This window comes from Podarcis liolepis (assembly GCF_965112155.1).
Source record: "Podarcis liolepis genome assembly, contig: HAP1_SCAFFOLD_47, whole genome shotgun sequence".
Taxonomy (NCBI): domain Eukaryota; kingdom Metazoa; phylum Chordata; class Lepidosauria; order Squamata; family Lacertidae; genus Podarcis; species Podarcis liolepis.
In genome coordinates this window covers 1-10,695 of record NW_028148728.1, presented here as the reverse complement: position 1 = coordinate 10,695, position 10,695 = coordinate 1, and the positions used below count along the sequence as shown (strand labels likewise).

At 49.1% G+C, this 10,695-nt stretch overlaps 1 protein-coding gene across 1 annotated transcript; it reads right to left on the bottom strand.

Moving 5' to 3' along the window:
- Positions 1 to 4,497: 4,497 nt before the first annotated feature.
- On the bottom strand, positions 4,498 to 10,689 carry LOC310699083 (flavin-containing monooxygenase 1-like). Its single transcript, XM_083520698.1, has 4 exons — positions 10,557 to 10,689; positions 8,035 to 8,107; positions 6,094 to 6,943; positions 4,498 to 5,336 (listed from the first exon to the last, which is right to left on the bottom strand). The coding sequence occupies exons 1-3, from the start codon at positions 10,603 to 10,605 to the stop codon at positions 6,601 to 6,603; spliced, it is 465 nt and encodes a 154-aa protein (XP_083376824.1). The 5' UTR covers positions 10,606 to 10,689; the 3' UTR covers positions 4,498 to 5,336; positions 6,094 to 6,600.
- Between the last annotated feature and the right edge of the window lie 6 nt (positions 10,690 to 10,695).

Genomic DNA, 10,695 nt, shown 5'->3' with positions numbered 1-10,695 from the left:
TACCATCTGGCTTGGGGCGGGGCCTGGGGCCTCATAAGGACTGTGTGCTGCTTGCGGCCTGCTGCCCAGGAGGACTCCCTGAGTGAGTGCTTGTGGGCCCTGCTCTTGCCACTTACCATCTGGCCTGGGGCGGGGCCTGGGGCCTCATAAGGACTGTGTGCTGCTTGCGGCCTGCTGCCCAGGAAGACTCCCTGAGTGAGTGCCTGAGGGCCCTGCTCCTCCCTGCCACTTACCACCTGGCCCAGGGCGGGGCCTGACAGGCCTCACTAGGACAGTTGTTACTGCCGGAGAGGCACAGAGTGTTTTTAAAATGTTTTAAAAAAAAATTTTCTGGATTTTTTGTATGTGGGGGGTGGGATTGATGTTCGGTTGGGTTTGGGGAATTATTATTTTTTTATTTTGATGTTTTTGTAATTTTTATATTTTTTGTTTGTATTGTTGTATTGGTTTTGTTTGTTTGTTTAAGGTGTTATTTTGTTTTTAGGGGGAGGGGTCAGGGCTGCCGGGGAGTGGGCCCCAGCCCACAAAATGGCTGGGGCATGTTCCACAGGGGGGGATGCACTGGGACAACCGATCTCAGTGATCACGGGTAGGAGGAGGAGTTACGCTAAGACCAGACCATGTCATTACAGAGGAGGCAGGTTTAGTCGTTGTCTGAGGACTATCCCTGCCTCCGGGTCTGGTCCTGTCCGGACGGATACTAGAATCAGCAAGGGATACCCACATAGCCTGAAGGTGCTGCTGTGCAATGCCAGGTCAATGATTCAGAAGACCACTGCCATCCATGACTTGATCATGGATGGAGGATTTGACCTGGCTTGTGTAACAGAGACTTGGTTGGATGAAGCAGATGGGCCTGTTCTTGCCGCTGCTTGTCCACCAGGTTTCTCTTACGCACAGCAACCCAGGTCATGTGGGCGGGGAGGGGGGGTTGCAGTGATTTTTAGGAAGTCATTAGTTTGCACCAGGCGTCCTATTGGGAAGACCCAGTTTTCTGAGTGCATGTTCTGGAAGTTGGGCAATAGGGGCAGTACAGGATTCCTTTTGGTGTACCGACCTCCCTGCTGCGCCAAGGATTCCCTGCCCGAGCTGCTTCAGGTCGTGGCGGATGTTCTCCTGGAGACACCTAGCTTGGTCGTCCTAGGGGATTTTAACATCCATGCCGACACGACCTTACAAGGGGCCGCTCGGGACTTCGTGGAAAGCATGGCCTCCATGGGGCTGTCCCTGAATAAGTCTGGCCCAACACATAGCCGTGGACATGCCTTGGACCTGGTGTTTACCTCTATGGATGTTGGTGATCTGACACTAAGTAAAAGCGAAACGAAAGAAGTGCCATGGTCAGATCACTTCCTGGTGCAACTGGACTTCTCTGCGACCCATCCCCTCTGCAGGGAGGTGGGACCAATTCGGATGGTCCGCCCCCGCCACTTAATGGATCCAAATGGTTTCCAGAGAGTGGTAGGGGATGCTTTATCCCATGTTGATGGCCTTTCAGCTGATTCCCTGGTGGCCCGCTGGAATGTGGAGTTAACCAGGGCTATTGACTGTTTGGCTCCGAAGCGCCCTCTCCGATTGCATGGAGCCCGGACAGCCCCGTGGTTTTCCACGGATCTGAGGGCAATGAAACAATCGTTGAGACGGCTAGAGCGCCGGTGGCGGAGAACTCATTCCGAATCTGACCGGACACAGGTTAGAGCTCAACGTCGAGCCTACCAAGTGGCGATAGTGACGGCGAAGAAGAATTTCTTCACCGCCTCTATTGCATCTGCAGAAAACAGCAGCAGGAGACTTTTTCAGGTGGTTCACAATTTAGCGGAACCACCTGCAACATCGGGGCCCAGTACGGGCCACATGTTCTCCTGCAATGATTTTGCAAAGTTTTTTGCAGATAAAATCGCTCAGATTCGGGAAGAAGTAGACTCCACCGTGGGAGCAGGGCCGGGGCGGGAGAGTGCAAGAGTTCTGTCTGGTCAAGTTGAGTGGGATCAATTCCAATCTGTTACCTCCGAGGATGTGGACAGGCTGCTTGGACGAGTGAAACCAACCACCTGTCTCCTGGATCCTTGCCCATCCTGGCTAATAAAAGCAAGCCGGGAAGGGCTGGGCGATGGGCTTCGTGGGGTGGTGAATGCTTCCCTCCGTGAGGGGGCCTTCCCAGACCCGCTGAAAGAGGCGGTTATTAAACCGCTTCTTAAAAAACCATCTCTAGATGCGGCCACGATGGCCAACTATCGCCCAGTCTCAAATCTTCCATTCCTGGGCAAGGTGATTGAGCGAGCGGTTGCCGAACAACTCCAGGCACGCCTGGAAGAAGCGGACCATTTGGATCCCTTCCAGTCGGGATGCAGGCCTCATCATGGGACTGAAACTGCCTTGGTCGCACTGGTTGATGATCTCCGGCGGGCTAGGGACAAAGGTGAGAGCTGTTTCCTAGTTCTGCTGGATCTCTCAGCGGCGTTCGATACCATCGACCATAGCATCCTTCTGGACCGTCTTGAGGGGCTGGGAGCTGGGGGCACTGTTATACAGTGGTTCCGCTCCTTCCTCCTGGGCCGTGTTCAGAAAGTGGTGGTGGGGGATGAGTGTTCAGACCCCTGGGCTCTCACTTGTGGGGTGCCTCAGGGTTCTGTCCTCTCCCCCATGCTTTTCAACATCTACATGCGGCCGCTGGGAGAGATCATCAGGAGGTTTGGGCTGGGTGTTCATCAGTATGCGGATGATACCCAGCTCTACCTCTCTTTTAAATCAGAACCAGTGAAGGCGGTGAAGGTCCTGTGTGAGTGTCTGGAGGCGGTTGGAGGATGGATGGCGGCTAACAGATTGAGGTTGAATCGTGACAAGACAGAAGTACTGTTCTTGGGGGACAGAGGGCGGGCAGGTGTGGAGGATTCCCTGGTCCTGGATGGGGTAACTGTGCCCCTGAAGGACCAGGTGCGCAGCCTGGGAGTCATTTTGGACTCACAGCTGTCCATGGAGGCACAGGTCAAATCTGTGTCCAGGGCAGCTGTTTACCAGCTCCACCTGGTACGTAGGCTGAGACCCTATCTGCCTGCGGACTGTCTCGCCAGAGTGGTGCATGCTCTGGTTATCTCCCGCTTGGACTACTGCAATGCACTCTACGTGGGGCTACCTTTGAAGGTGACTCGGAAACTACAACTGATCCAGAATGCGGCAGCTAGACTGGTGACTGGGAGCGGCCGCCGAGACCATATAACACCGGTCTTGAAAGACCTGCATTGGCTCCCAGTACGTTTCCGAGCACAATTCAAAGTGTTGGTGCTGACCTTTAAAGCCCTAAACGGCCTCGGTCCAGTATACCTGAAGGAGCGTCTCCACCCCCATCATTCTGCCCGGACGCTGAGGTCCAGCGCCGAGGGCCTTCTGGCGGTTCCCTCATTGCGAGAAGCAAAGCTACAGGGAACCAGGCAGAGGGCCTTCTCGGTAGTGGCGCCCACCCTGTGGAACGCCCTTCCAGCAGATGTCAAGGCGATAAACAACTACCTGACATTCAGGAGACATCTTAAGGCAGCCCTGTTCAGGGAAGTTTTTAACGTGTGATATTTTATTGTATTTTTGGTTTTTATGGAAGCCGCCCAGAGTGGCTGGGGAGGCCCAGCCAGATGGGCGGGGTATAAATAATAAATTATTATTATTATTATTATTATTATTATTATTACTGCTGAAACTGGGTTTGAGTTCCAAGCATGAAAGCCCCAAAGCAATGAACCCGCCCCCACTCATTTGCTTTCCCCAGGAGATTCCCCCAAAATGCATTTACTTCCTGCCCCTCAGCCCCCAAAAGAAATATGCCTCCTTTTTCTCTAACCTGTACCTGCCCAACAGATCTCCTCGGTGCAGCCTGACTTTAATATTTGATCATTTTTCTCTTCCCTTAGCTGCCACTAAAGGGAGCTGGATTCGCAAAGCAAATAAAGTTCACACTTTTTAAATGTGCAGTTGCTGTGCAATCAGAAACCTGGTGTTGGGTAAAATCAAGCTCCAAAAAATGCATGGAAAACGATAGTATTATGTATTTGGGGTGTGGTGCCTGACTCTCCTAAATTCCCGGATCCAGGAATGCTAATCATGTTTAGCATTTTTGATAGATAGATTTAATATATTATTTTCTCTCTCCAGGATAACAGAATATAGTTTGGTGAAAAAAGAACTGGCACTGCTATACCAGTGGCTAATGGTGATTTCAATTCATATATATTTGATGGGCCTATCAAAAAACATGAGTCTGCTGAAAGAAAAAAACAGCTTATGTAAGAGTTAAGGATAAAGTATGATATCCCCCATGAAATTCAATAAAACACTTTGCTGTGAAATTTAAACATATTTATAAAATCAGCAAGTCCTTCTTTGAAATTTCTTAACATATGCAACCAATTAGTTGTATCTAAATGGCATGTTCCTAAAGGAGACATAAACCACGAAATTACTGAAGTATCCAGTTGAGGCAGGGAAGAAGGAAAGCAAACTTTTGAATTATATTCATTGTCATTTATTGATAGAAATATCAATACAATTTAAACAAGCATGATTCTTTTGACTATATAATAAAATCATCTGTTTTAACATCTGGTTTTTCCATGTAGCAATATAATAAGCCCCATTATTTTTTCATTCTGTACCTGTCATTTTCAACTGAAGCTGAAATATCTGCGATAGTCTGTGTTATAATGATATTCAAAGTTGTTGATACATTATTTTATTTTTTTTGCAGAGCAAAGTTGCAAAGGTATAGCTGTATAATTGACAAGCCCTAGTGCTATGAATCTACCAGGGCTATGATTTTTGGTTTGGGTGAAAGAGGACTCAGGTGCAAATCTCAGACAAGCCTCAGCTTGGTGGGAGAAGATGGATGAGATGGATGCACCTGACTCTCTTAAGAAGAAGGTGACTTTAAAAAATGATTAGGCAAATTCATGGAGGAGAGGCCTGTGAATGGGCACTTCCAGACTGTCACTATTTTCAGGTGGAATTCGGTCACATACTGGCAAATTCAGGTCATGTGGTGAAAGTTGATTTGGAAGTCTTGCACAACATACCTGCTTCCTCAAAAGATTAAACCTTTTGCAATAAGGAAAGTGATCGGGAATGGCCTGGAAAGTGTGCCGTGACACTTGCTTTGAGGTAACAACATCTAAGCTTCCTTCAAAATAATAATAATAAATCAGAATCAATGCTCATTAAATAGCTAACGATGCCTAATCTCCCTACGAATAGATCAGAATGAATGTTCAATAAACAGGTTCTCTGGAAGCACCCAGGGACTACTAAGCAGAATACCTAAAGAAAACCTTCGCCACAGAGACAGCATAAAGCCACTTCCGGCTTGCCCAGGAGGTGGGGTTGCGGGCTTCACGCCCACCCCACGTGAGCGGGGGAATCCCGGCCGGGCCTGCCCCCCCCCCAGCCAGCCAACCAGCTGGCTGGGGGGGGGCGAGGCCTGTCCTATTTAGGGCCGGTGCTGAGGGGGCTCGCCCTCTTTTCGCCGGCTAGCCCTCACGTTTTCCCACCCTCCCTCCCTTTAAGTGGGCTTTAGGTAGGTCTTTGACTTTGCTATGGACTTCGGTCTGTCGCCGCAAGGGGCATGGTAGGAATTTTTCCCAATTGGCAATTTCTAGCCTTTTGGTTTTTCGCCTACCTCGTAGCAACTTGTCACAACTTCTCAGCATTGGCGGTAGGCATTGGTAAGAAGGGGTTAAGAGGATGTGGGGGGGGGAGGAACGCCATCACCTCCCCCCAGTGAGCGAAGGGTGGTCCATTAAAGGACTCCAGGGGCGTGGCCCTGTCCGAAGCCTATGGAGGTGAGGGCCAAAGGCACGCCCCAGAGCGGTGACCCGGGGGAGCTCCTAGTCGACGTGCCTCGGCAGGAGACTCCCCCGATATAGTGTTAACCCTTCCCCGTGTCTCCAGCAAATGGGCTGGAGCCGGATAGTCGTTAGGACCAATGCCTAAGCCAATGCCTCTCATTCCTGAATTCAATAAAGTTGTGGCCTAATTCGCCCAATTAAGCTTATATTATGGTGTCTCGTGTCTTTATTTATCCTGGTGGGGGGCGGGACCTCGCCACGCAAATACCATTTGCTGGAAAGGCAGCAGTCCTCTGTGACCTGAGTGTGGGTTTTCCAGAGGTATCTGAGACACTGTTGAAAACCAAATTCTGGAGTAAATGGACTTTTGATCTCCTCTAGTAGGGGTCTTCTTATGCCCTCAATGTAAGTAGCAGCATAACTTTGATAAAGAGCACTATGTCGTACAGAGTAAATGAATATCCAAATAATAATTCTGTGCATTTATAATAGCCATGCATGTAGAGCAGATTTCTTTGTGCATTGCACACAGTAGCGTGCAAATAGTGCGCCAACAAGAGCACATTTTCATGTTCAGGTGTCAAAGGTTTGTGCTTCCATTTTGATTTTTTTAACCCTCGGGTATAAAAATGTCAAATTGTCCACATTTAGATTTGAGTATGTACTTAAGAAAAGGCCCTTCTTTCTTTTCTTACTTCTGCAAGGTGAAGTATCACGTAGGCAGAACGTATGCATCTGGAAAGGTACAGGTAATAATGCTGTCGAACTGGCGGAACTAGTTGAAACTGAAGAAAATCCCGACAAAAATAGCAAAGATGGCAAGGACTTTCAGCAGGTATGTGAGGAAACTTCCAGAGTCTTCCACCACTCGGATTCTTGTGGGCTTCACTGTGCGCTCCCACTGGGTCATGATGGCGTTTCTGGCCCCGTCCCACTTCCCTGGTCCACTCAGGCGGAATTGGTAGGCAGAGCAGGGGCCAAAGAAGATCTTCAGGGCCAGTTCTGGATCTTGGAGAAGGAGGGCTGGCACACTCGGTTTTATGCCAATGTAGGAAGCAAGTTGATCCATGTATACAAGGCAATCTGTTTTCAAAACCTCGTCAAAGGACAAGCCAAACCTAAACGAAACAATATACAAGGGGAAATGCGGAGGAGTGAAATGGTTTGAAGCTGAACATAACACAAGTGTGGACAAGCCCTTGCGCTTGTTGTGTGTTCATTGGTTTTGCCTTTCTCCCACCCAACTGCACAGCAGCTGTAAGGTAAAAGGCAAAGGACCCCTGGACGTTTAAGTCCAGTCAAAGGTGACTATGGGGTTGCAGTGCTCATCTCCCTTTCAGGCCAAGGGAGCCAGCGTTTGTCCACAGTCAGCTTTCCGGCTCATGTGGCCAGCAGGACTAAACCGCTTCTGGTACAACAGAACACCGTGACAGAAACCAGAGCGCACGGAAATGCTGTTTACCTTCCTGCTGCAGCAGTACCTATTTTTCTACTTGCACTGGTGTGCTTTCGAACTGCTAAGTTGGCAGGAGCTGGGACAGAGCAACGGGAGCTCACCCCGTCGCAGGGATTCAAACCACCAACCTTCTGATTGGCAAGCCCAAGAGGCTCAGTGGTTTAGACCACAGCGCCAGTCTCCAGCTCACAGCAGCTGTAGCTGGGTCTGTTACAGGCTTTGTCAAACATGCCTTTAGCTGTGGCACATGGGCAGACATTGACATAGTTGTGTCTGTAATGTGAAAATATCCACCCCCTGTTTTCTAAAGATCAAGCATCAGCTGAAGGCACAAGAACATCTCAGGCTTTCTTTCTGATCAGCTGGCATCCCTCATGCACCTCCATCCGACCAATGAAGATTAATAATAATAATAATAATAATAATAATTAATTTATACCCCACCCATCTGGCTGGGTTTCTCCAGCCACTCTGGGCGGCTTCCAAGAGAATATTAAAATACAATAACTTATTAAACATTAAAAGCTTCCCTAAACAGGGCTGTCTTCAGATGTCTTCTAAAAGTCTGGTAGTTGTTCTTCTCTTTGACATCTGGTGGGAGGGCGTTCCACAGGGCAGGCGCCACTACCGAGAAGGCCCTCTGCCTGGTTCCCTGTAACTTGGCTTCTCGCAGCGAGGGAACCGCCAGAAGGCCCTTGGCACTGGACCTCAGTGTCCGGGCTCAACGTTGTCAGGTCATATGTAGGAGCTTACCATTTGAGCTTGTTTTTCTTCTTTTCGTTGACCTCCTCCATCATTTCAGTCACTGGAGGCAACTTACACAAGCCTAGAAGACAGGAAGGATTTTTCAGTGAGTCACCTTTTTTTGAGGTTCATCAAAAGGGACTTTCTTTTTGCAGGGGGGTGAAAACTGAGCATGTGCCTTCCAAGCAGAAGTACAGACTGTCCAATTGTTAGTAGCATCCATTTCTGCCTGGTGTGAGACGAAACAGGGTTTCAAACACAACACATTGCATGTGTGAGAGACCCCTTCACATAGAGACAATCGTGGTATTGTCCACCGATGAGGTGAGAATCCTGGTTAGCCTCGAAGCTGGGCTAGGAAAACTAGTCTATTTCCCTCATAATGCTTCAAAGAAGGTTCCAGATTCACCCCCAAGCATCTCCATTGGTCCATTTAGATCAGCATTATCAACACCAACCTTCCCCTACTGGGTGCTCTCCGGAGGTTTTGGACTATACCTCCCATCAACCCCCAGCCAGCAACTGGAAGGCACCCACTTGGCAAAGGTTGGTGTTGATGATGCTGAACTAAATGGACCAATGCTTTGGTCCAACATAAGGTGGCTTTCAATTGCCCTATGAAAGTAGGTTTTTTTTTTAGCGAAACAGTGCTCTTATTACACAAAGCATCTGGAGCATGGGTAGGCAAACTAAGTCCCAGAGGCCAGATCCAGCCCAATTGCCTTCTAAATCCAGCCCGCAGATGGTCCAGGAATCAGCGTGTTTTGACATGAGTAGAATGTGTCCTTTTATTTAAAATGCATCTCTGGGTTATTTGTGGGGCATAGGAATTCGTTCATTTTTCATTCAAAATATAGTCTGGTCCCCCACAAGGTCTGAGGGACAGTGTACTGGCCCCCTGCTGAAAAAGTTTGCTGACCCCTGAGGAGGGAGCAGCAGCTTGGTGGAGGCTTCACTAAAACAAGTTGAAGATTATTGCCCTAATCTACATTATGGAAGGGACGCAGGTAGCGTTGTAGGTTAAACCACAGAGCCTAGGGCTTGCCGATCAGAAGGTCGGCGGTTTGAATCCCCGTGACGGGGTGAGCTCCTGCTGCTTGGTCCCTGCTCCTGCCAACCTAGCAGTTCGAAAACACGTCAAAGTGCAAGTAGATAAATAGGTACCGCTCCGGCAGGAAGGTAAACGGCGTTTTCGTGCGCTGCTCTGGTTTCGCCAGAAGCGGCTTAGTCATGCTGGCCACATGACCCGGAAAAACTGTCTGCGGACAAATGCCGGCTCCCTTGGCCTATAGAGAGAGATGAGTGTCGCAACCCCAGAGTCGGTCACGACTGGACCTAATGGTCAGGGTTCCCTTTACCTTTACCTTACATTATGGAACTTTCATTGCAGTGGAGTGAGGCATTCTGTGAATTTTGAGGAATAATATGTGCTTTAATAAAAACTAAAGAGAGAGAGAGAAGGATACATGATGCAGCCCCCTTGCTGAAGCTCAGCAGATCTGGGTCTAAAGTCTGTACAGTAATGAAGTAATTTTACTTTATTGACAGTACAGTCAATAAAGTAATATTACTACCATCACCACCAATAACAGCCTTTGGTGTCCCTGAGCTCTGCTGAGCTGCAGTACTTCTCTCTAGCCCTCTGGAGTGGGGGTCATTCTTCTGCCTGCAAGGTAGGGCTTATCCACACTTATCTTTCTTCTGGGCTTTCCAGGAGTGGTCTGTGTCTGAGCGCTCTTCGTTTTCTTGCCCCAGAGCTTTCCCTGCGAAAACCCGCTCTTTGCCGCTAAATGGGAGCAAATGGCAATCTGCAGAAAACCTGAATAGATGTTTGTTTGTTCTGATCAAGTGTTTAAAAGCAGGTTTTCCTGGGGGAATTGGCTAGGAAGAAGAAGAGGAGGAGGAGGAGGAGGAGGAGGAGGAGGAGGAGGAGGAGGAGGAGGAGGAGAAGAAGAAGAAGAAGAAGAAGAAGAAGAAGAAGAAGAAGAAGAAGAAGAAGAAGAAGAAGAAGAAGAAGAAGAAGTAGTAGTAGTAGTAGTAGTGGTGGTGGTGCTTGGAGAGGCATCCCCAACCTTTGGCCCTCCAGATGTTTTGGACTACAATTCTCTTCATCCCTGACCACTGGTCCTGTTAGCTAGGGATCATGGGAGTTGTAGGCCAAAACATCTGGAGGGCCTAAGGTTGAGGGTGCCTGTGCTTGGATAAGGGGCTTTATAGCCCAAACCAGTGCCTAGAAAGTGTTGGGCAAAAGCTAAGGTGGATAATCCCTTACTGGCACAGCACAGAGATGACCTTCCATGGCCCTCCAGATTTCTTGGTCTAAAATTCTCATCCCCTCTGGCCACTGGCTATGCTACTTAGGGTCAATGAAAGGGCGAGTCCAACAACATCTGGAGGGCCACAGGTCCCTCCTACCCATGGCACCGAGAGTAACTGCCTGGTCCAGATGACAGGTTGAGCTTCCCTAGGATTTCCACACACATCCAAGCACCCCATGGCCTCCTAGGGTGCTGGTATCTCCCCCTTCCTACCATTAAAGATGCGTGTGACCCAGCGCGCTTGAGTTTCCACAACAGGCATCACTGCCCCAAATGGCCTGAGGAAGCCGATGAAGGCGAGGGTCGGTTTCTCCAGCCGAGGGGGGGAAGATGTATTTGTACAAAGGAAGCC